Source organism: Dama dama, chromosome 29 (genome assembly GCF_033118175.1).
Source record: "Dama dama isolate Ldn47 chromosome 29, ASM3311817v1, whole genome shotgun sequence".
Taxonomy (NCBI): Eukaryota; Metazoa; Chordata; class Mammalia; order Artiodactyla; family Cervidae; genus Dama; species Dama dama.
Window position 1 is genome coordinate 68,248,952 of NC_083709.1, and position 27,181 is coordinate 68,276,132.

Consider the following 27,181-nt stretch of genomic DNA (forward strand, 5'->3'; position numbering starts at 1 on the left):
TGCCCCTACTCAAAATGACCTCTGACTAATTTGCTGTTAGAATCTGTGTTCGTTTTCAGTATCAGTTCTCATCTGCTGCTGTCAGTGTGCTTGCTCTAGTACCTGACACTTACAAATTTGGATTTGCTTATCTGTTAGAAAAACAGATTATGAAGCCATTTAGAAGTACATATCCCATAAGTGTTTTGAGTAAACATCAGAAAGATCCTCTGGCATGAGCTTAAGTGTGCATTACTTATTAATAATACTAACTTCCATTTTTTGAATGCTTACCATGTGCCAAACCTTTTGTGAAGCACTTTTAATACACTATATTGTTTAATCCTCACAGTATCCTGATGTGAGACAGATATTGTACCCATTTTTAAGGAATGAAGAAACTGCAACTCAGATAAAGAGATTTGCCTGGGCTCTTACGTATAGTAAGTGATAGAGTTGGAATTCATACTTAGTTCCATTAGACCACCTCAGTGTACTGTTCAGAGATACAGGCATGCATTTCCTATTTTGGTTCTAGATAGTCATCTTCCACATACTTAGTACTGTTTTGTAGTTCATTTCTTAGTTTTGAGGTTTGCTTATCTTGTAAAGTTAAAATATTGATATTTGTAGAGAGTATTTTCTATTGCTTCATGTGAAAGTAAAGGGGAAAATGTGTAATTTAAATTCTTAAGCCCATTATACAGTCTTCTTTCTCATTCATGAGGACTCTGTATGAGCATTTGAGTCCATATAATAATCAAGGTTCCCTAGTTATGAGGTTGCAAGAGGAAGTGAAGTTATTATAAGACTATTTACTTAGCGACATGGCAGTTAAAAAAATCAGTGCCCATTTAAATATTCTAGGATCTTCTTTTCCTTCCTACTGTCTTTGTTGGTCTTTTTCTGATTGTTATATTTCAGACAGTGTAGGTACAGTCCTTATCATGGGGAACATGAAATTTCTGATCTTGTAAAGGATATACAGTTTTGCAAGACCCTGAGAAGTGATATTAAAGAACTGGTCAAAATCATTGGCAAATGAGGATATGATAGAGTTAGACTAGTTATCAGTTAGAAAAAAGAGAACGACAGAATTGATGACATGATAGAAACTTCAAAGAATTAAGTGAATATCTCATAGCACTAAGGGAAAGGCCTTTGGGAAAATTGATGAAGATCTTGAATATTATACACAAATGGCCCTCTTTTTATTATAGTACAAAATTGTGAAGTAAGGATGTCATATTCTGTGTCATAATTTCATTGGAAATGTTATGTAAAAACCCATACATTTAACTTATTCTTTTTCTAAAAATTTGCATATAATTAAGTGTAAAAAGGCTTGTTACATGATTTTCGTTTTAAGATACATTTCCCTTGTACAATGAAATGTTGGTACCAGTTTTGAGAAAATTCAATTTCAGTTGCTGTTATCCTTTACCAGTCATCCTCTGATAATGAAAACCTCAATTTATCCAGAGCTCCTATAGTCATATGTTAGAGTTAAATGGGGTCCTATTATATCCTAGGCTTCCTTGGTGGCTCAGTGGTAAAGAATCTGCCTGTCAGTGCAGGGGACACAGGTTCAATCCCTGAGTCAGAGAGATCCCCTGGAGAGGGAAATGGCAACCCATTCCAGTATTCTTGCCTGGGAAATCCCATAGATAATGGAGCCTGATAGGCTACAGTCCATGGGGTTGCAAAGAGTTTGACACCACTTGTCAACTGAGCACGCATTATGTCCTAGAGCCAGACATCCTGGAGTGTGAAGTCAAGTGGGCCTTAGGAAGCATTATTATGAACAAAGCAAGTGGGGGTGATGGAATTGCAGCTGAGCTATTTAAAATCCTAAAAGATAATGCAGTTAAACTGCAGCACTCAATATGCCAGCAAATTTGGTAAACTCAGCAGTGGCCACAGGACTGGAAAAGGTCACTTTTCATTCCAATCCTTAAAGAAGGGCAATGCCAAAGAATGTTCAAACTACCATACAGTTGTGCTCATTTCACATGCTAGCAAGGTTTTGCTCAAAATCCTTCAAGCTAGGCTTCAGCAGTGCATGAAGTGAGAACTTCCAGATGTACAAACGGGGTTTTGAAGAGGCAGAGAAACCAGAGATCAAATTGCCAACATTTGTTGGATTGTGGAGAAAACAAGTGAATTCCAGAAAAACATCTACTTTTGCTTCATTGACTGTGCTAAAGCCTTTGACTGTGTGGAGCACAACAAACTGTGGAAAATTCTTAAAGAGATAGGAGTACAGACCACCTTACCTGTCTCCTGAGAAACTTGTATGCTGGTCAAGAAGCAACAGTTAGAAATGGACATGGAACAACTGACTAGTTCAGAATTGGGAAAGGAGTATGACAAGGCTGTATATTGTCACCATGCTTATTTAACTCATATGCAGAAATGCTGGGCTGGATAAATCACAAGCTGGAATCAAGATTGCTGGGAGAAATATCAACAACCTCAGATATGCAGATGATACCACTCTAATGGCAGAAAGTGAAGAGGAACTAAGGAACCTCTTGATGAGAGTGAAAGAGGAGAGTGAAAAAGCTGGCTTAAAACTCAGCATTCAGGGACTTCCCTGGTGGTCCAGTGGCTAAGACTCTGCACTCCCAATGCAGGGAGCCTGGGTTCAATCCCTGGTCAAGAAACTAGATCCCATATGCTGCAACTAAGACCCGGTGCAGCCAAATAAATAAAGCTTTTTAAAAAAAAAAACAAAAACTCAGCATTCAAAAAGCTATGATCATGGCATCCAGTCCCTTCACTTAATGGCAGATAGATGGGGAAAGAATGGGAACAGTGGCAGATTTTATTTTCTTGGGCTTCAAAATCACTGCAGATGGTAACTGCAGCCATAAAATTAAAAGACACTTGCTCCTTAGAAGGAAAGCTGTGACAAACCTAGACAGTGTATTAAAAAACAGGGACATCACTTTAGGGTTTTCCAGGTGGTGAAGTGATAACAAATCTGCCTACCAATGCAGGAGACACAGGTTCGATCCCTGGGTCGGAAAGATCACCTGATGAGGAAATGGCAACCTACTCCAGTGATCTTGCTTGAAAAATTCCATGGACATGGGAGCCTAGTGGGCTACAGTTCATGGGGTTACCAAGAGTTGGACTTGACTGAGCTCCTTTGCTTTGCTGACAAAGGTCCATATATCAAAGCTGTGGTTTTTCCAGGAGTCATGTGTGGATGTGAGGGAGTTGGTACATAAAGAAGACTGAGTGCTGAAGAATTGATACTTTCAAATTGTGGTGCTGGAGAACTTGAGAATCCTTTGGACTGCATGGAGATCAAACCAGTCAATCCTAAAGGAAATCAGCCCTGAATATTCACTGGAAGGACTGTTGTTGAAACTGAAGCTCCAGTACTTTTAGGAGTTCTTACCATCAGTCATCTTCCTTCCTTCCTTCCTTTCTTACACCTGTAAGACACACAAGTCTTTGTTTTATTCAGCACTGTATAGCACTCCTTGAACTGCAAGGAGATAAAACCAGTCAATCCTGAAGGAAATCCACACTAAATATTCATTGAAAGGACTGATGCTGAAGCTGAAGCTCCAATACTTTGGCCACCTGATGCAAAGAGCCAACTCACTGGAAAAGAACCTGATGCTGGGAAAGACTGAAGGCAAGAGAAGGGGACAACAGAGGATGAGATAGTTGGATGGCATCACCGATTAAATGGACATGAGTTTGCGCAAACTCCAGCAGATTGTGAAGGACGGGGAAGCCTGGCGTGCTGCAGTCTATAGGTCTGTAGGGTCGCAGAGTCGGACATGACTGAATAACTGAACATATACTTTGAGGCAAAAAATGAGAAAACTAAAGTCTAAGTATTGAACTTTTCATTAAACTTATTCAGTTCAAAATTACTAACTTTTTTCCATGATTATTTTCTGCATTACTGATAATGAAAATATCCTTTTATACAACAATGGTAATTTTTTTCAGTGACCTTATTGACAAAATTTTTAAACTGATCCCTCACTTTATTTTTTATGAATATACTTTTGGAACCTGGTCAGTTCAGAGATTCTTCTGAAAGTATTAACCAATCATGTCACTTTCTTGCTTAAAACTCTTCAGGGTGGACTGGTATGGTCTACAGCAGTATAATCCCACTGGGGTTTTAAATCCATATGTATATTATGTATTTTCTATACTAAATAAAATATCTTAGATTTTTCCCCTAAATTTTTCAAATGTATTAAGATGCTTTTATGATGATAATCAGTTTAAAAAGTTTGACTGACTTTCCATTAGCCCTTGTCATTTTGTACTTTTTAAAATCATGTAATTCCTGTCAAGTATGGAAGTCTTTGAAATACTTTTACTTTTAAAAGCCTCATCAGTAAATTTAAAACTATAAGGGGAAAAATGGATTTGATAATATAATTAAATTTTTCATATAGTAAAAAATATAAATTATATTTAAAGATAGAAACATGTAAAACATTCAACATACTGTATTTGAAAAACAAGTATATTATCCTTATTATAAACAGATTTTATAACTCAATAATATAATATTGCAGGAGGGAAATCAGTAAGGAATATGGAATAGCAATTCCCAGAAGAAATATAATCTTCCAATTAATATGAAAAAAAAGTTTAACTTTACTAAAAATAAACACTTCAGCCTAAAACAAAATGATATTTTTTTCGTTGCACTTAACAGAATTAAGGTATAACTTGTGTGGGAAGGATTTGGAGAAACAGACACTCTTCTAACTGCTCGTGGAACTAGATATTAGTATGTTCTTTTGAGGACAATTTGGCTATTTATATTCAAAAGCCTTACATTTAAAAAGTCTCTTTTTACTTAGCAATACATTTTTCTGCAAATGTATTTAGAAAAATAACTAGGAATGTGGTTAATGTTTGACTGTTAGGATGTTCATCATAGTGTTTTGAATATTAGTAACTTGGCAGCAATCTAAACATCCAGCAATTTGCAAGTTAGTTTAAAAAAGAGAAAAGATTATGAATCATCCATAGTGAATGCTGTTCAGCCATTAAAAATTATTTTGTCAATAATTACATGCAAAATATTTATGAAATAATATTAAGCATGAGATACATGAATTAAGTGAAATATCAATTTCAGTGGTTATTTTTGGTAGTGGATTTTTTCCATTTAAAAAATACTTTCAGTGGACATATATTTATAATTAAGAAATAGTTATTGGGAATCACTATAGAATGATTCCATGATTTATTCTCTACTTGTCTCTAGTTTTCTACACACAGCACATCTAACTGCTGTTGCCTCAGAGTACACCATCCCTGTACGTACCTTTATACTTTTGCTTACCCCTTGCCCTTAGGGAGTTCCTGCTCATTTTTTTTAAAAAAACACATCAGCATGACACATTTCCTAACTGTCCTCTTTTCTTTGCTTACTCAACATATTTATTTTGTATAGCTATATATTTATAGCTTCTCCACTAGGCAGTGAAGTGCTCATTCATTTAATAAATATCTGTGAATTTGTGAATAGGACTGTGTGTGTTGGGTACTACAAGATCTAACCATGAGTTACGAACACAGGTTTTGCCTTTCTTCAAGGAGTTTATAGCCTTTTAAAGTTATTCCTTACTCTGTAACATTAAGTGTTGTGATAGAAGTGTAGAGTGCTTTGGGAAATTAGATCAGTAAATCTGGCCCAGATGATATAGAGAGATGCCTTCCTAGAAGGGCTAATTGTTGAGTATTAAAAAGGAAGCAAATGTTATCCAGGTCAAGAGGTAGGGAGAGTGTGGTTTCAGGTAGCAGAAACAGCCTGTACAGAAGCCTGGAATTTTTTAAATTGTTGTTTCAGGAATGCCATTATGGTGCTTGTGGATAGTGATTTCTGATAGAAAATAATTCTATATAATTTTATCTTGGAGGAAGCTCCAGAATTCTTTTCTTTGAAAGAGAAGGTAGTTACATATAATAGTATATGTTAGAGAAAGCATCCTAATATTGAATTAAGCAGAAATTAAAATGTGATAGGTTATAATTTTTAAATATTTGTAAATATTTAAGATTTCTCACTGAGAAATTAGTGTAAAATAATTAAAATCTGAATTATAGAGTATTTTAATTGTTCTGTTTTTGTTTTTATTGAAGTATAATTGACTTACAATGTGTTTTCTGGGGTACAGAAAATGATTCAGTTATATATATTCTTTTCATATTCTCTCCATAATGGTTTATTACAACATATTTAACATAATTCCCTGTGCTATACAGTAGGATCTTGTTGTTTATCTGTATTATAAATAATAGTTTGTATCTGCTAATCTCAAACTCCTAATTTATCCACCCCGTTTTCCCTTTTGTAACCTTAAGTTTCTTTTCTTGGGCTGTGAGTCTGTTTCTGTTTTGTGAATAAGTTTATTTGTATATCATCTTTTAGATTCCACATATGAGTGATATCATATGCTATCTTCATTTAGTATGATAATCTCTAAGTGCATCCATGTTATTGCAAATGGCATTATTTCATTCTTTTTTTATGGCTGAGTAGTATTCCTTTATATATGTGTATATATATTACATCATCTTTATTCATCTGTCCACGGACATCTGGGTTGCTTCTGTGTCTTGGCTATTGTAATAATGCTGCTGTGAACATTGGGGTACATATATTTTTTTGAATTAGAGTTTTTCTGATATATGCCCAGGAATGGGATTGCTGGATCATATGACAATTCTGTTTTTAGTTTTTTAAGGAAACTCCATACTGTTTTCCATAGTGCTTATACCAGTTTACATTCCCACCAACATTGCAGAAGGGTTCCCTTTTCTTTACACACTCTCCAGCATTAATTATTTGTACACTTTTTAATGATGGCCATTCTGACTGGTGTATGGTGATACCTCATTGTAGTTTTGAATTGCATTTCTCTGTTAATTAGCATTGTTGAACATCTTTTCATGTGCCTATTGGCTATCTAGATGTTTTCTTTGGAGAAATGTCTGTATAGGTCTTCTGCCCATTTTTTGATGGGGTTTTTTGTTATTAAGTTGTACAAGCTTCTGTAAATTTTGGAAATTAAGCCCTTGGAGGTCACATCATTTGCAAGTACTTTCTCCCAGTCTGTAGGTTGTCTTTTTGTTTGGTTTATGGTTTTTTTGCTATGCAAAAGCTTTTAAGTTTGCATAAGTGCCATTTATCTATTTTTTCTTTCATTTCTATTGCCTTGAAAAACTGTTAATTATTTTGTAATCTTGACTGATCCTAATAAAATGTCGCTAAGTGAGATTATTTGGGGAATGCATTTGAAATAATGGGCTTCCCTGGTGGCTCAGATGGTAAAGAATTGGCTTGCAGTGCAGGAGACCTGGGTTTGATCCCTGGGTTGGGAAGATGCCCTGGAGAAGGGAATGGCTACCCACTCCAGTTTAATAGTTTAAAAATGATGGCATGTTTTCCCCCTTTTTTGGTGAATGAAAGATTTAAAAAATTCTGTAGTGCTTTACAATTTTAAGGGCTTCCCTGGTGACTCAGTTGGTAAAGAATCAGCCTGCAATGTGGGAGACCTGGGTTCGGTCCTGGATTGGGAAGATCCCCTGGAGAAGGGAACAGCTACCCACTCCAGTATTCTGGCCTGGAGAATCCCATGGCCTGTATAGTCCATGGGGTCGCAAAGAGTCAGACTTGACTGAGCAACTTTCACTTTTACTTTACAATTTTAAAAAGTTTCATGTAGATAATTTCATATAATCCCATAATAACCCTCCCCTTTCCCCTTCCTATCCCTCTTCTGCCCCTCCTTGCTTCCCTCTTCCCACTGCTGGTAACCACTAGTTTATTCTCTGTATCTGCTCATCTTCTTCTTTTTTGTCTTATTCACCAATTTGTTGTATTTTTTAGATTCCATTTGTAAATGATATCATATAGTATTCATCTTTCTCTGTCTGACTTATTTCCCTTAGCATAATGCCCTCCAAGTCCATCCATTTTGCTGCAGGCAAAATTTCATTCCTTTTTATGTCTGAGTATTCCATATATATACACCACATCTTCTTTATCCATTCATCTATTGATAGACACATGGGTTGTTTTCATACCACAGCAATTGTAAATAATGCTGCTGTGCACATTGGAGTGCATATATATTTTTGAATTTTTTTTTTCAGACATATATCCAGGAGTAGAATTGCTGGGTCATATAAATCTAATTTACTTCTTTGAGAAACCTCTGTTTTCCACAGTGCCTGTATCCATACAGTCCCACAAGCAGTGTATAAGGGTTCCTTTTTCTCCACATATATACCAACATTTGATATTTATTCTTTTTGATGATAGCCATTCTGACAGGTGTGAGATGATATCTCATGGTGATTTTTAAATTTATGTTTCCCTGATTATTATTGATATTGAGCATCTTTTCATGTGCCTGTTGGCCATCTGCATTTCAACTTTGGAAAAACGTCTGTTTTCCTCTGCCCATATTTTAACTGGGTTGTTTGTTTTTTTGATGTTGAGTTGTGTAAGCTGTTTATGTATTTTGGATATTAACCCTTTAACAGTCATATCATTTGCAGTAACTTCTCCCATTCAGTAGGTTGTCTTTTCAAACTACTTTGTCAGTAATTTCCTTTACTGTACAAAAGTCTTTAAGCTTAAAAATTTTATTAATTTATTAATGTGGTTCACAAATTATACATAGCATAAAATTATTTTGAAATATATATAATCACTAAGGAACAACATCTTCCAACCCTAAGTCCTTTTTTTCATTTAAAAACAAGACTGTAGCTGGTTTACAATGTTGTGTTAGTTTCAGGTGTGCCGCAAAGTAGTTTAGGTTTTATATATAATATATATAGTTACGTGTATGTATGTATGTGTATGTGTATATGTATGTGTAGGTCCTTGTTGAGTATCTGTTTTATATGTAGTAGTGTGTATATGTTAATCCCAAACTCCTACCCCCTTTCCCCTTTGGTAACCATAAGCTTGTTTTCTAAGGCTGTGAGTCTATTTCTGTTTTGTAAATAAGTTCCTTTATATCATTTTTCTAAAATACCACACATATAAGTGACATTATATGGTATTTGTGTTTTTCTGACTGATTTATTTCACTTAGTATGATAATCTCTAGGGCTTCTCAGGTAGCACAGTGGTAAAGAATCTGCCTGCCAATGTGGGAGATGCAAGAGACACAGGTTCAATCCTTGGGTCAGGAAGATCCCTTGGACTAGGAAATGGCAACCTACTCCAGTATTCTTGCCTAGAAAATTCCACGTATAGGGGAGCTTGGTGGGCTATAATCCATGGGATCACAAAGAGTCGGATACAACTGAGCATGTGTGCACGATACTATCTAGGACCGTTATGTTGCTCCAACTGGTATTATTTCATTCTTTTTTTTTTCTATTTATGTTTCTTAATATTTGTATTATTTCTATGCGTCTATTTTTTTATACTGAATTCTAGAGTATTTTATTCTTTTTTATATCTGAGTAAGATTCCATTGTATATATGTACCACATCTTTTTTTTTTTTAATTGAAGTATAATTGATTTATACAATGTTGTACTAATTTCTGCTGTATGGGTGACTCAGTTATATACATATATACATTCTTTTTTTATGTTCTTTTCCATTATGTTTTATCCCACCAGATTAGAGATAGTTCCCTGTGCTATACAACGTATACAGGTAGGACCTTGTTGTTTATCCATTCTAAATATATTAGTTTGCATCCACTAACCCCAAACTCCCAGTCCATCCTTCTCCTGCCCAGCACCCCCACCCCTTAGCAATCACAAGTCTGTTCTCTGTATCTGTGAGTCTGTTTCTGTTCTGTAGATAGGTTCATTTGTGCCATATTTTAGATTCCACATGTAAGTGATATCATGTGTTATTTCTCTTTCTGACACTTCATTTAGTATAATAATAATTTCTCTGATAATTAGCAGTGTCCAGCATGTTTTTCAAAAGATTAGCATCTTTTCATGTGCTTTCTGGCCATTGGTATACCTCATTGGTATGCCCCTGCTAATGGCATTATTTCTTTCCCTTTTATGGCTGATCCCTTTTATGGCTGATCCATTATATTGGATTGGCCAAATGAACTTTTTGGCCAACCCTGTATATATATATCTTCTTTATCCATTCATCAGTCACTGGACATTTAGGTTGCTTCCATGTCTTAGCTGTTGTAAATAGTGCTACAATGAACATTGGGGTGCAAGTTCCAAATATTTTCAAAGTATGGTTTTTTCCTGGATATATACCCAGGAGTGGGCCTGTTGGATCATATAGCAGTTGTGTTTTTAGACTTTTAAGGAACCTCCAAACTACCCCATAGTGACTGTACCAGTTTACATTCACAGCAACAGTGTAGGAGGGTTCCCACTCTAGGGTTTATTGTTTGTACAATTTTTGTTGATGGCCATTCTAATTGGTACCTCATTGTAGCTTTGATTTGCATTTCTCTAATAATTAGCAGTGTCCAGCATGTTTTTCAAAAGATTAGCATCTTTTCATGTGCTTTCTGGCCATTGGTATGCCCTCTTTGGAGAAACGTCTAGATTTTCTGCTCATTTTTTTGATTGGGTTGTTGTTTTGATTTTGAGCTTTGTGAGCTGTTCGTATATTTTGGGGATTAATCCCTTGTTGGTCAAATCATTGGCAAATATTTTCTCTCATGTCTTTTCATTTGGTTTATGGTCTCCTTTGCTGTGCAAAAACTTTTAAGTTTAATTAGATTCTATTTATTTTTGTTTCCTTTGCTTTAGGAGACAGATCCAAAAAAAAAATAATACTGTGTTTTACTTCAAACACTGTTCTGCCTTATGTTTTCCTCTAGGAGCTTTATAGTATCTGGTCTTACATTTAGGTCATTAATCCATTTTGAATTTATTTTTGTATATGGTGTTAGAGAATGTTCAAATTTCACTCTCTTAGATGTCTAGTTTTCCAGCACTACTTATTGAAGAAACTGTCTTTTCTCCATTGTATACTCTTGCCTCCTTCTCATAGATTAACTGACCGTAGGTGTGTGGGTTTATTTCTGGGCTGTCCATCCTGCTCCATTGATCTGTGTGTGTGATTTGTACCAGTACTATAGTGCTTTGACTGTTGTAGCTTGGTAGTATAGTCTGAGGGCTTCCCTGGTGGCTGAGATGGTAAAGAATCTGCCTGCAGTGCTGGCGACCTAAGTTCGATCCCTGGGTTGGGAAGATCCCCTGGAGGAGGGCATGGCAGCCCACCAGTATTCTTGCATTGAGAATCCCCATGGACAGAGGAGCCTGGAGGGCTACAGTCCACGAGGTCACAAAGCATCGGACACAAGGAGTGACTAAGCACAGCAAAGGATAGTCCGAAGTCAAGACAGCATGATTCTCACACCTCTGTTCTTTCTCAAGACTGCTTTGGCTATTTAGGGTCTTTGTGTTTCCATACAAATTTTAAAATTATTTGTTCTAGTTCTGTGAAAAATGCCACTGGCATCTTGATAGGGATTGCACTGAATCTGTAGACTGTCCTGGGCAGTATGGTCATTTTAACAATAATAGTAGGTCTTCTATCCCAAGGACACATATCTTTCTGTGTCGTCTTCTCATCTTCAGTTTCTTGCATCAGTGTATTATAGTTTCTAAGTATAGGTCTTTTATCTCCTTAGGTAGGTTTATTCCTAGGTATTTTATGCTCTTTATTTTACATGATGGTAAATGTAAAATATTTTTACATTACTGTTTCTGTTTCTGACAGTTCATTGTTAGCATATAGAACTGCAACAGGTTTCTGTATATTTTGTATCCTGCAACTTTACCAAATTTGTTGATGTGCTCTAATAGTTTTCTGTGATATCTTTAGGATTTTCTGTTATGTAGTATCATGTCATCTGCAAGCAGTGAGTTTTACTTTTTCTTTTCCTATTTGGAGTCCTTTTATTTCTTTTTCATCTCTAATTGCTGTGGTTAGGACTTCAGAATGGACATCCTTGTTTTGTTTCTGATCTTAACACCTCATTGACTGGGGGATTTTGCAGAAACTAATGCCTGTGACTGGTAATTTGGTATGTAAATGAATATTGAAATGTCTCTGGTAAACAATTTTTGGGTAACAAAAGACATATTGATATGTCTCTGATCAGTAATGTGGTAAAAGGAAATGCCCTCAGCTTTTCACCATTGCATATGATGTTAGTTGTGGCTTTGTCATATATCACCTTATATTAAGCCAGATTCCCTCTATACCTTCTTTCTGGAGAGTTTTTAATCATACATGGATGCTGAACTTTATCAAAAGCTTTGTTTGCATATGTTGAGATGATCGTACGGTGTTTATTCTTCAGTTTCGTAAGATGGTTTATCACACTCATTCATTTGTGGATATTGAAAAATCTTTATCCCTGGGATAAAATCTGACTTGATTATGTTGTATGATCCTTTTCATATTGTTGTATTTAGTTTGCTAATATTTTGTTGAGGATTTTTGCATCTGTGTTTATCAGTGATACTGGCCTGTAATTACTATGTGCATGTGTGATATCTTTGACTGGTTTTGGTACCAGGGTACCAACTCATAGAATGAGTTTGAGAGTGTTCCTTCCTCTGCAGTTTTTAGAATAGTTTGAGAATGATAGATTTTAACTCTTCCCTAAATGTTTGGTAGAATTCACCTGTGAAGCCATTTGGTCCTGGACTTTGGTTTATGGGGAGTTTTTATTTTTATTTAAAAATTTTAAAATTATTTATTTATGTGCTTGGCTGGGCCATGTGGCTTTCAGGATCTCGGTTCCCCATCCGGGGATGGAACCTGGCCCTCAGCAGTGAAAGCAGAGTTCTAACTACTGGGTCATTAGGGAATTCCCTCTGAGGACTTTTAAAATTATGATTGAATTTCATTACCAATAATTGATCTGATCATATTTTCTATTTCTTCCTGGTTCAATCTTGGCTCAAGACTGTACCTTTTTAAGAATTTTTTCCATTTCTTCTTCGTTGTCCTAGAAGTGAGATTATTTGGGGAATGCCTTTGAATTAATTGGGCTTTCCTGGTGGCTCAATTGGTAAAGAATCTTCCTGCAATGCAGGAGACCCAGGTTTGATCCCTGGGTCAGGAAGATCCCCTCGAGAAGGGACTGACAACCCACTCCAGTATTCTTGCCTGGAGAATTTCAGGGACAGAGGACCCTGTGGGCTATAGTCCATGGGGTCACAAAGAGTAGGACACAACTGAGTGACTAAACACTTTCACTTTGATTAAAATTTTTTATATGTAAATATATTTTAAAGAGAAATGTACACTAAATAGAAAGTGATGTTATTTGTAGTAAAGTAAATATCTGTCATAATTTTGAACACTGTATGCTTGTTTCACCTGCAATTAAGTATTCAAAATCTCCTTTGTCTCCTATTGTCTACCATTTGTGTTTTCTATACAGATTCTAAAATTCATTTTCTCTAGCACTGTTCTCTAAACACCCACCTCTATTCCTGGTTTTCAATAAAATAACACAAGTAGATAAAATTACAACATGGTCCTCATTAACTCCTAGTATCCTCTGGTTATGTGAAATATACTTACTACTATTATATATTAGAATCACTGGGTTTGTACAGTGAGTTTGTAGTCCTTTGGTTTGTTTTCTTGATTAGGTAACGTAGCAGTTTTCTTTAATAAGAGATTAAATAAACCAGTTTTTCTTTTCTGCTTTGTAGATTTCTTGATAACCGGCTGTTTGCTACCTGTTCTGATGACACTACAATAGCCCTGTGGGATCTGAGAAAACTGAACACGAAAGTATGCACTTTACATGGTCACACTAGCTGGGTGAAGAACATCGAATATGATACTAATACAAGACTCTTAGTAACGTCAGGATTTGATGGAAATGTCATTATTTGGGACACCAACAGGTTTGTGAATAGGAGACTATGTTAGGATTATGAACAACAAAAAAAAGTTTTTAAAATGGTAAAAAAAAAAAAAACAACAACTCAGTGTTCTGTCTTAGCTCTCATGTTTCTTTAGAAGAGAGAAACTGGCTTTGGGGAAAACAATCAGAAAGTGATTCTATCTTTAGTTCTTTGCAGTTAGTCATATATCGTGACTAAAAAATTTGGAGAAAATTATGTAGAAAAGAGACCAAGTACTTGGTACTTGAGACCAAGTACCAAATACTTAACCAAGACCAAGTTAATGATGAAAACTGGTTTATAAGATGAGTTTCCTGAATTTAAGGAAAAATATTTTGTTATTTCCTTCTTGGAACTGAAATGTTTTCCTTTGATCCTTCAATTCTAAATCTATTTTGTAAATTTTGAAGTTTGTTTTCACGCATTAAAAGAGTAGTTTCTCAGAGTAGTACTGATGTTAGGGGAATGTTTAGAAATAATGCGTGGTGCAGTTTTAGTTGTCACTACAGGAGAAGAGAAGAGGATTCCTACTCACATTTAGTCAGCAGAGATCAGAGTTTGCAAACACCCTGCAGTGCATGGGGTTGTTTGCACAGTGGACCCGTCATCCCATCTAAGTTGTCACTAATGGCTGTGTTGTGAAACACTTCGATAGAGTATCTCCTGATAGAGAAATGAAAGAGCTGAAGTTTGGGAAATAATTATAACATTTCTGAGATATTATTTTTAGAGCTCATATGTAAAACTAGGGGAATATTCTTAAACATTTCTAGTTATGCATAGTGTTTGAGCCAAGCATAGAGCTACTGATTATTTTTAAGACAAGCATATCAAAAAAAAAAAAAAAAGACAAGCATATCTGTTTAAACTTAGAACTAATTATTTTTTAATTTAGAAGATTTTAATGTTATTAATAATGTTGACTTAGTTGGCAGATGTAGAATTCTGCTGCCAAATAATAGTGAATACATCCTCTGAAGCAGAGTTTGAACATGTACAAAAATTGAGTGTGTTCTGGACTACAAAGTAATAAGTCTTAACCAGTATCAAAGAGTTGTTATCACACAAATCTTTTCTTTGACCTCAGTACAGTTTAATTAACTACAGGTAAATTAAAATTCCCAGGTTTGGAGACCTATAAACTTACATCCTAAATAATTGATGGATCAAAGAAAAAAGTCATAATGAAGTCAAAAGATAGACTAAAAATTAATGAACTAAACATCTTACTCAAAAAACTTGAAAAAGATAAAAAAGTAAATCTGATGAAAGTAGATATATAGAAATGATTAAGATAAAAGCAGAAATTAATGAAATAGAAAATGAAAGTACAATAAAGATTTTTTAAAAGCTTGTTCTTCTCTGGTGAGATACATTAAGGAAAAAAGAGAGATGACACAATCTTAACAATGAGAGACAATAAAAAATACAATATAGAATAAAATAATAAGGTCACTTTTCTGCCAATATACTTGAAAACTTTGATGAAACTGACAGATTACCCAAAAAAATACACCTTTGCAGAAGTGATCAAGGAAGAAATAGAAAACCTTAAATAGACATTACCAGGACAGATATTTAACCATTATGCACTGGTTCAGCTGAAAAGGTTGTTAAAAGATTGAATTTCTTCCAAACTAATAGATAGTTACTGTCATGAATCATCCTCAGGTGTCATATCCTAGCACCTTCTGGGTACCCTCGAACCTCTCTGGAGATACCTCCCTCAAGATCTCTCTTTATGATCTAGTAGTCAAAGTCCCTCTTACATAGTAGGCTAACTGCAGGATCCAGTTCCAGCACTGAAACTCTGGAACTCAGGATCCAATTCCAGCATCAACTCTGGCTAGTTTTCATGCAGGGCTGGTTATTTAAATATTCTGAACATCACCTCTGCTTTAACCATTAGAGAAATGAAAAAAAAAAGTCAATTAAAACATATTTACTAATAAAACAGCAGCATGTCAGTTTTACAGGTGACTACTACCAAATACTACAAGAAACAGAACATTCCAATTTTATTAAGCTGTCCAGATTGCAGAAAAATGGAATTCTCCTTACCTTAGGTATGAAGCTGGTGTGACCTTGATACCTAAATTCAAAATGAAAGTTCAGTCTGTAATATGAATGTAGATTTGAATATTCTAAAAAAAAAGATCCTGTAAGAAATTAATCAAAATAATCATGACCACTTTGGGTTTATTCTAGAAATGAAAAGACAACTTATCAGTAGAAATTCTGTTAGTATAATTTATCACATTAACAGATTAAATAGATAAATCTTTATGACTGTATCAACTGAAGAATAAAATTCAACAATCATTCATAATTAAAACAAAAGGTACATCATTACAGAAATTAAAAGGATTAAAAAGGAATATGTGCTTAGTTGCTCAGTTGTATCCTACTCTTTGCAACTCCTTGGACTGTAGCCCACCAGGCTCCTCTGTCCATGGGATTTTCCCAGCAAGAAGACCAGGGTGCGTTGCCATTTCCTCCTCCAGGGCATCTTCCCAACCCAGGGACTGAACCCCTGACTCCTCTGTCTCCTGCATTGTAGGCGGATTCTTCACCCGCTCAGCCATCAGGGAAGCCCCACAAAGGGACACAGTGAACAACTTTATGGCAACAAATCAGACAACTTAGATAAACAAGTACCTGCAGAATCACAAATTATTTAAACTAACTCAAGAGCAAACAGAAAATCTCTAGACCTACTGACCTATATAGCAAGTAAAGAAATTGTATTGGCAATTTAAAAATCTTCCCACAATGAAAAGCACAGACTCATAAGTCTTCACTTATGAAGTTTGGTGAATTTTACCTGACATTTACAGAATAAATAATATCAATCTTTCACAAAGTATTACAGAAAATAGAGAGGAAGGGAGACACTTAACCAATTCATTTTATGAGACTAGTATTAACTCTGATACCAACCCAGACAAACATCATAAGAATAGAAAACTACAGACCAATATCCTTCTCCTGATAGTTTGATAAAAATTCTCAACAAAATATCAGCAAATCTAACCTAGCAACATATATAAGGGATTATATGTCACAACCAGTGGAATTTATTCCAGGAATATAGATAGGGTTGGTTAAACATCTAAAAATCAATTAATGTAATATATTAATAAAGGTCAAAGCCCATATATACGATCGTCCAAGGCAGGAAAAACACCTGACAAAATCCAGTTCCCACTGTGATGAGACTCTCAGTGACCTTTTCAGCTTGATAAAGGACAGCTGTAAAAAGCCTACAGCTCAAATCATACTCGGTGCTGAAAGACTAAAACACCCCCAGTAAGACTGGGAACAAGGCAAGGGTGCCTCCTCTTACCACTTTTATACAACATCTTACTGGACATGCACTGAAAGTAATTCAGACAAGAAAAATAACAGGCATTTAGATTGGAAAGAAGTAAAATTATCTATATAAGATATGGTCTTATTTATTAAAAATTTTGAATTCACAAAACTACTAGAACTAATAAGTTCAGCAAGGTCGTAAGATATATAAGATTCATATATAAAACTGTATTTCTGTTCATGAGCAATGAACAGTCCAAAAAAGAATGAAAAATTCCACTCATAATAGCATCAAAAAGAATAAAATATAAGTGAATGGAGAGATCATTCCATGCTCATGGATCTCAATATCATTAAGATGGCAATTCTCTCAAATTAATATATAGATTGAGTGCAATCCCTATCAACTCTAGCTGCCTTTTTTGGACAAATTGTCAAACCAATTTTAAAATTTGTATGGAAATACAAATAACCCAGAATAACCAAAACAATCTTCAAAAGGAAGAATGAATTTGGAAAATTCACACTTTCTGATTTCAGAAATTTCTACAGAGCCATAGTAATCAAGGCAAGATGGTACTGACATAGGATAGATATCTAACATAAATTAAGGGAACAAAATTGAGAGTCCAGAAATCAACCCTTACATTTATGATCAGCTGATTTTCAACAAAGGTGCTAAGGTAATTCAGTGGTACAGGAAAGGATAGTCTGTTCATATGAGCAACCAGATACCCACATGCAAAGAGATGCATTTAGACCATTATCTTGCATCACAGAAATGAATTCAAAATGGATTTCAACCTGAACATAAGAGCTGAAACTATATAACTCTTAGAAGAAAACATGTGAGTAAATTTTCATATAACACCAAACTGATTTTAAAAATTGATAAAATGGACTTCATTAAAGTTAAAAAGCTTTGTACATCAAATGACACTAAGTATTTCTGTAGAAATACTATAGAATGGGATAGCATATTTGTAGATCACATTTACTTAAAGGATTTGTGTCCAGAATGTATAAAGAACACACTTCCAGCTCACTTATATGTATACAAATAACCCACTTTAAAAATAGGCGAGATATTTACATAGACATTTCACCAAGGGCAATATACAAATGATTAATAAGCACCTGGATAGATGTATGATATCATTAGTCTTAAAAGAAATGCAAATTAAAACTGAAATAAGATACCACTTCATATTCAATAAGATAGCTCTAACCAAAAAGACAGCAACAGAAACTGGCAAGAGTATGAAGAAACCGGAATCTCACATATTGCTTGTAGGAAAATAAATGATACGGCCATCTTAGAAAACAGTTTGGCAGCTTCTTAAAATGTTAAACATAAGAGTTGCCATGTGATCCAGCAATTCCACTTCTAGGTATCTACCCAAGAGAAATGAATACATATGTCTGCACAAAGAATGCTTATAATAGTAGTATTCATAATAGCAGAAGAAAATAGAACCAGTTCAAATACCTATCTACTGGTAAAAGGATGAACAACATGTGATGATATATTTATACAGTAGAATACTACGTGATAATGAACAGACTGTTAGGTGCTACAGTGTCGAAGAAGCTCAGAAAAGTTAATTGAAAAAGCTAAACCAGGCAATTTACTGTATGATTCTATTTATATGCAATGTCAACAACAGGCAGATCTACAGAGACAGGAAGTAGTACTGGTTGCCTGTGGCTAGGAGTCGGAAAGGGAGCAAGTACTAATGGGGAAGAGGGATTTTTAAAGTGATGAAAATGTTCTAAAATTAGGTTATATTGATGACTGCACAACTCGGTAAATTTACTAAAAAAATCATTTAATTGTACACTTAAAATGAATGAGTTTTATGGTATGTAAATTATACCATGATAAAACTGTTTAAAACAATCTGTTAATTAGCTAGACATAGAAGGAAACCCATTAAAAGTATGCACTAAAACCCTATAGCACATTTTTAAATGGTGAAATTTTAGAAGTTTTCTCTCTAAAATCAGGAAGAAGAATATGCCTGCTATTACTATTACTGTTCACTATTGTTTTAGCAATTATAGCAGAAGATTTGTATATAACCATTATGGAGAAAACTAAAATTTTATTTACATTATTATAAGACCTAAATAGAGCCTGTGAATGAGAAGATTCCTCTAAAATACAAACAAACTTTAAATGAAGGGTATAAACTCGTAAGATGGGGAAACAGGAAAGAAAGCAATGACAATAAAATTTTAAAATCTGTAAAGCAGGAGGATGAGTGACAACCATCTTAGCAACTTACTTAAACTTAATAAATACAACAAAGCCGAATCCTAAACTAGCAGTGGAAAATGTTAAGAACTTAAGACAGTTTATACAAAATCCTCAAAAATCACAAGAACTGGCAACTCTGAGTACTCTGTAGTAGAAAGGGTAGCTAAAATAAGGATTTAAATGAAAGATATTTAAGAACTTACATCTCTTCCCTTAATCCATACTGCTGGATGATTTACCTCCTTGTATTTCAGCAGAAATCTTAAATCTTATTCTCTAAAGACAGTAAAAATAGAAATCCCTCTATATTAAAGGATGCCAGACACAGTTGAAGGCTTTGAGTACCTGACCAAAATCAGGGGGACTGAATAACCATATGCACACTGAATATTGAATTCAGAGATCCTGAGAGTTCTTTCAGCTACTGAACTAAAGATACTGACATAAGAAGTTCCTCAAAAAATGGCGTCTCCCTATTTAGTGAAGCCCAAGCCTGCCCTTGCACTCAGAGTTCCCAGTCACCTTTTTAGTTCCCCACTCTTAACTATGAGCAGACAGTCAAAAGATAATCAAGCATTTGGCAAAAGTGTCTAAAGACCTAAACAAGTGGGGAGATATTTTGGAAAATAGAGATTAAATTTTAGAAAAACTATACTCTCAGATAAGAAAAGACATTGCATGCTTGAAGCGCTGCAGGCTGACTGAAGGATGCAACAAGGGGAGAGAAACAGGAGACTTTTTTAAAGTATTGGTATTGTTCTACTTCTTAACATGGGGGGTGAGTCACAGATGTTCACTTTTCTTTAAACTCTACAAGTGCTTTATCTATGTACTTTTCTGTAAGGATGATACATTTCACAGTTTTAAAAATAATTAACAAGGAAATAAAATGGGGAATAAAAAATATTAGGCAAGGAATAAAAATCTATCCAAAAGATCATGCAGGTTTGAAATAAAGCCAAATAGAACTTAAAGAAGTAAAAAAAAAAAAAAAGTACTGTTGAAATTTATAAAAACAAGTGGCAGAAACAGTTTATACAACAGATTAAGAGAGATACTAAAAAATTACCCAGAAGGCAATATATGGAGGTGAGGAGATAGAAAACATGAAAGAGCAGTTATGAGACAAGAGTCTTATGGGAGTGTTTCAAGTATCTATTTAAAACTCCAAAAGAATTGAGAAATAGGTGAGAGGCAACATTGGAATAATGACGTACAGTCTTCCAGAATATACAAACAATTTGAATCTTAAGATTTAGAAAGTCAAACGAATCTCAGTGAAGATCAATAATAAGAAATCAACATTTACGAACATCAGAGTGAAACTGCAATACTCCAAAGACAAGGGAAGATTAGTCAAGGAAAAAAAAGTATCCAAAGTAACAATTCAAGTGATAACAAACTTTAAAATAACAACAATGGAAGCCAGAACTCAATGAAATATTATCCTATTTAGAAAGAAATAACTATCAACCCTTATAGATAAGCTCAGCTAAACCTTTAATCAAAAACAGTGAAATAAAGATTTTCAGAGCAATAAAAAGTGAGAGTTTTCCTCAACAAAGTTTTACTTAATATACTTCAGAAAGAAAGAATAATCTTTTTTTAAAAAATTAAAGAGATGGAAAAAGGAATGGTGAGCAAAAATTTTTCATCTGTATAAGTCTGAGTGTACATTGAGTGTAAATTCTAGCTGGAAGGGCAAAAATATAACTATCACTGAATGTTTGTGTTTATCATAACTAGGTTTTCTTGGTTTGATTTCTTCTGAAGGTGTACAGAAGATGGATGTCCACATAAGAAATTCTTTCACACACGTTTTCTCATGCGGATGAGATTAACACCAGATTGTTCCAAAATGTTGATCTCAACGTCCTCTGGATATCTCTTGATTTTGCATGATCTTGACTTAACCAAGTCTTTAGAAGTAGGCAGCTATCCCATTTTGAGGGCAAGAAGAACAACATCAAGTTCAGGTAAGCTTTCCTTTTTTGATTAAAAGAAAGAATTTTCTAAATCTCAGACGTGGGGAGGGTATGCATTTCTATTTTGAGAATGATAACAGGAAGAAGGGAAGAAAATTAAAAGACATTCTTTGGAAAGCTCAGTGAGAGCTTTTTTCCCAAAGAAGTATACTGATCTATATGTATCTTTGATGTAGTATTAGTTTGTGCCTCACAAATGATCTAGGAATAATAACTTCAAACTCTAAAAGAAAATTTTTAGCCTTCTGCTAGCCAGAAAATATTCATCAGTGTTTGTAAATCATCATTATCTCAAATATTAGTGATAGCCCAAAGTACTGTCAATCTTTTTACATCTTTCTGATGAATTGCCATTTAAAATCAGCTTCAAATGGTTGGAATCTTTCTCTCTGCATGTGGCCACTTTTGAAGATCTTTGGGAATGTATAGGCCTCTTTGTATTGCAGTTGCCTAATTTCATTGCTGAAAGTAGAAATTTAAGTTTTACCGGCTTATTTGCAAGCAAGAGATTTCATTAACATGTAAGTACAGTCCTTTTAATATCAGAATTTGTTAGGTTAAACATTAATAATCAAGCTTAGTGAGAAGTAGTGATTTAGGATATCTAGTTGGCATGTTTTGCTTAAAAATCAAGAAGGTTTTCTGTCTTTTAAAGGTAATTCTGATACTTAATACCATCAAAAGAAATTAGATTAATAAGAAGTCCCCACAGATGTGTGGGGCTATAAGAAAAGTGTGACATAGAGACTGCTGTTTGAAGTAGTACATCAGACTCCCCTATCTGATATTCATTTTATTTTCTCAGATTTCAATGTTACGTTTGTATTGCATTTCAAAGATAGTATTCACATAATTTCAGTAAGCATGATAAAAGTTGTTGGTATGCTTTAAGGAAGATCTGTTCGTGTTTTCAGTAATGGGCCTGTTGTTTGGATGCTATTCTAACATAAAACAACAGATTGAGCAGCTCAGTTTTCATTCATGCTGAATTTTCTTATTCCATTTCACTACAGAAATAATGGGGAACCTAAGATGTTGGAGAAGGAAATGGCAACCCACTCCAGTATTCTTGCCTGGAAAATCCCATGGATGGAGGAGCCTGGTAGGCTATAGTCCCTGGGGTCGCAAAGAGTCGGACACGACTGAGCGACTTCACTTTTACTTTTCAAGATGTTCCTGTGTTTATTTGGTTTTTCATTTTTATTTCACTTAAGGAAGTCATTGGTGTAAAGAGTTTTAGAAAGGGACTAAGCCTTGGAATGGACAGGACATCCCAAAGAAATATCTTGTCCACCTCAATCTTAGTTATTTCTGGACCACTTTTAGGTGGGTATGTACTTGGCATGCTTCAGATGAACTTTAAAAATATGACTCAAGTAGATTATTAAAAAGTTGAGACACTACCAGCATTCACTGTTAGAATGTTTTGTATTTTCAAGATCTTACCACTTTGTCAAGTTCATCTGGTCCTAGAGTTTCTGGTTCACCTTGTCATCACAGTGATTCTAATTCATCTTCTGAGAAACACATGTCACGCACCTCACAAAGAGAAGGTAGGTTAAAAGTTGGATTTCATAATCATGTGTATAGATGCTAAAATAGCTTTCTTTGGTTTGATTTTAAGCCAAAAGAATGAGGTTATTCCTTGCCCCTCAATAATCATTTTCAAAAAGCTAACCAGGGAATTTCGTGGTGGTTCAATGGTTAAGACTCTGCACTTCCACTGCAGGGGACATGAGTTTCATCCCTTGTCAAGGAACTAAGATCCCATATGTCCCTCAGTTTTTGGCCAAAAAACAAACAAAACCCCACAAAGCTAACTAGAGTCTCTAGGTTGAATATCATGGGCTTAAATTTTTGTTGGAATTTGAATCTTGGTTTTACTTCCTGGATTTAGTTTGGTCTAGTTTGGAGAGGGAATAGTTGGAAAATACAGACTCCAATGAATATTGTTACAGAAATTAAATGAGAGAGCATCATGCAAAATGCTGGGCTGGATGAATCACAAGCTGGAATCAAGACTGCTGGGAGAAATATCAACAGCCTCAGATATGCAGATGATACCACCCTAATGGCAGAAATTGAAGAGGAACTAAAGAGCCCCTTGATAGAAGGTGAAAGAGGAGTGAAAAAACTGGCTTAAAATTCAACATTCAGAAAATGAAGATCATGGCATCTGGTCCCATCACTTTACAGCAAATAGATGGGGAAAGAATGGAAACAGTGGTAGATTTTATTTTCTTGGGCTCCAAAATCACTGCAGACAGTGACTGCAGCCACAAAATTAGAAGACACTTGCTCCTTAGAATAAAAACTGACAAAACTAGATATCGTATTAAAAAGCAGAGACAATACTTTGCCAGCAAAGGTCCATGTAGTCAAAGCTATGGTTTTTCCAGTAGTGATGTGCAGATCTATAGTGATGTGAGTTGGACCATAAAGAAGGTTGAGCACCAAAGAATTTATGCTTTCGAACTGTGGTGCTCGAGAAGACTCTGTCCCTTGGACAGCAAGATGAAACCAGTCAGTCCTAAAGGAATCAAGCCCAAATAGTCACTGGAAGGACTGATGCCTGAAGCTGAAGCTCCAATACTTTGGCCACCTGATGTGAAGAGCTGACTCACTGGAAAAGACCCTGATGCTGGGAAAGATTGAGGGCAGGAGGAGAAGGGGGTGGCAGAGGATGAGATGGATGGACAGTGTCATTGACTCAATGGACATGAGTTTGAGCAAACTCTGGGAGATGGTGGAAGACACGGAGGCCTGGTGTGCTGCAGTCCCTGGGGTTGCAAAGATTTGGGCACAACTTAGCAACTGAGTAACAGCAATGGATATGATAGTGCTATATAATATATAATATAAAGGGATGATTTATCAGGTGCTTGTGAAAGTCGCCAGGTTCCAGCCCAGTAGGCTTTTTGCTCTGCTGTTTCCTTACCTCAACAATGCCTGGCAGCCTCACAGGGGTTGTGGGATAAAGTGAGCTACAATGTGGCCCCACTTAGCTTTTGCCAGTTTTTCCCCAGCCAGTCTGGTAGAACCATCTGGTTAGTCTAGCCCATGTACCCCTCAGTAGCCCATGTACCCCTCAGTTGAAATGCTTTCTACCTCGCAAATTTCACTCTCCATCCCTCTCCATAGTAACCCACATCTGAGGTCTTACAACACTTCTTGTTTGTTCTCCTCCTGGTGGACTGATGGCTAATACAGGGGGGCCGGGGGGTTGTTTTTGTAGCTTTGGGTCACCTCATCTTTTGGAGATATCTTGTACCTAGAAATTTGGAGAGACCGTACATTAGACTTCTAATTAAGGTTTTTCCTGGGTGGCCTTACCTGGTAAATGCCTATTTGATTACTTGATTACTATTAGCCATACAAATGGCTACTTCCAAGAATGGTTTGAGAGTCTTTCCTAACCTAACCTATTGACTATCCATCATCCAGTCCTCTGGATGTTAAAGACTGTGCTGTCTCATTTTAAGTTTAAGTATTCCTCCTCTTAGAGATTTACGCCTGGATATGTAACATTTCTCCTGTGGATTTTTAGGGATGTAGCACAAATAGCAGGAGTAGCAGCAGCACAAGTAAAAGTAGAGTAACTGACCAGGCGGAATCAGAGAGGCCCTGGCCCTCCAGTCTCCCTACCCCGTCTCTACTCTGACCCGTGTGGTTCCTCCCTCAACCAGCTCTTAAGCAACCTCCAAGGAGCAGAGACTCAAAACCCCCTGCCTACCTATTCAGAATGAGTTTCTTTTCTGCTTTGGTTGTAGATTTTCAAACTTAATTCTTGAAATACGATTTTTTTCCTAAAATTGTTAAAGTTTAATCACATGGGAAATTATTTATATATAATTTGGTTGTAACTTTATAACATCACAGGTTTTTGTCAGTGCAGTAATCTAAAGGGAAGCTTTCAAAAGAAGAGACCACATCTAAGTGAGACATAATTCACAAAGGGTCTGACAGAGGCAGTTCGTTATTTTTAAATTAACTCCTTCTATAAGCACAGAACTGTTGAAATATTTCACTTGGTATTAAATTTAAGTTGCTTCCTTGCAATGTTTATGAAAGTGGTTTTCCACATACTTGAGGGATATGGCATACTCCCACTTGTAACAGTGGCTCGCTGCAGCAGTCACCGTCACTGGTGGCTGGGCAGGAAGACGTGACGCCACAGCAGAGCACCAGCCAACAGTTCTCCCAACCCTTGTCTTGACATGTCTCTGTGTGAGTTGTCCTCTGTTACCTTCAAAATTATAGGTCAATTGGTTGTTTATAGTACATTCCTAGAGGCTGTAAGTCCTGCTTCTTACATACATCTTTAATCTACATAAAGGCAGTCCTCATGGCTTCCAAGTATTTCTTTCTCTGGACTAGAGAGCATCAGATCTTCTGAGATGAGAATTGTTATCTTTTACTTTTCCAGATTCCTTTCATACCATATAACTTTGATTCTTATATAGCTTTCTGAGATGTAGATTCAAATCAAAAGGACTCCTAGTCAGCTTGACTGCCTCGTGTGTGTCAGTCACTCGGTCGTGTCCAACTCTTTGCGACCCCATGGACTGTAGCCCACCAGGTTCCTTTGTCCATGGGATTCTCCAGGCAATAATACTGGAGTGGGTTGCCATTTCCTTCTCCATTACTGCCTTAGCCATAGGTTACGTTGATTCCTGCTGCATTGGATTCTTTCGTTCCTGTCATACCCTTTCCCCTACACCCACCTCCAGAGACATAGCCCATATACTAAAGGGCACCTCGGTGTATTTACATGTGGTAGCATAAAGGGTAGATGAAGAAACAAGAAAAGCCCAATGGGGTAGCTGCCAGAAATCAAAAGCTTTGATGAGCTGCCTTAGTCTTTTAATAATGCAAATTCCACATCCTAATATTCTTATATCTCAGGAATTTCACCACGAAATAGTCTTGAAGTCTTAACCCCTGAAGTTCCTGGTGAGAGAGACCGTGGAAACTGCATCACATCCTTACAGCTGCACCCAAAAGGCTGGGCCACTCTTCTTCGGTGCTCAAGCAACACTGATGATCAGGAGGTACGGGGCAGCAGCGCTGCTCCTTCAACGGGGCTGACTGAACAAACCGCCATTGCCATGTGTGTTCATGGTGTCTTTATCCCTTCAGAATCCTTCTTCCTCCTCTCTGGCCCGGGTTTGGCAAGTGGGAGATACTTTAAAGCAGTCATCAGCTCAGATTAAGCCCAGTTTAATTCTTGCCTCCTTCATCTCATTGTAAAAAACCTCTTACATAGTAAACCCAGGACTGAGCTAAGCTGACTAAATGGGAGGTTTTGCTAAGTCAATGGAGTATTATGATTTTCTCTTTTTAAAAACTAGGGAGGGAACTTCCCTGGTGGTCCAGCATCTAAGACTCTGCTCCCACTGCAGGGGGCCAGGGTTTAATCCCTGGTCAGGGAACTAGACCCTACATGCCACAACTAATATCCTGCATACTGTAACTTAAGACCCAGCACAGACAAAAAACAAACAAGGACGGAAAGCTCTGGGAAAGGACGGGATTGAACTGATAACTAGGGGGAAAGGTCTTCTATGACCTTATGATCCTCCTTACTCTAGAATGCTAGTATCTTCCAAGAATCTCACTGGCTCCAGAAGCCACAGCTAACGGAGAGAAGAGTCTTCAAAGTGTGTAGAAGGAGAGGTAGTCTAGGGCTTAGATATCTTAACCCTAAAATATCAAGATTGCTGTTACTGTCAGGGGAATTATTACTTTA

At 36.0% G+C, this 27,181-nt stretch overlaps 1 protein-coding gene across 4 annotated transcripts in view; it reads left to right on the plus strand.

Moving 5' to 3' along the window:
• The window catches only part of DCAF10 (DDB1 and CUL4 associated factor 10), a 53,955-nt gene that overhangs the window by 21,817 nt on the left and 4,957 nt on the right, over nt 1-27,181 (plus strand). For 2 of the 4 annotated variants that reach the window (XR_009691134.1, XM_061132664.1), the window contains exons 3-6: nt 13,675-13,872; nt 21,221-21,423; nt 22,872-22,985; nt 26,338-26,483. Coding sequence is in view for 2 of the 4 variants with exons in the window: in XM_061132664.1 (XP_060988647.1) it covers nt 13,675-13,872; nt 21,221-21,423; nt 22,872-22,985; nt 26,338-26,483 (661 nt within the window). In the remaining 2 variants the exon portion in view is untranslated. Of the gene's footprint in view, nt 1-9,624; nt 9,662-13,674; nt 13,873-21,220; nt 21,424-22,871; nt 22,986-26,337; nt 26,484-27,181 lie in introns of those variants that run through there. The other 2 variants (XM_061132665.1, XM_061132666.1) reach the window with 2 other exon arrangements.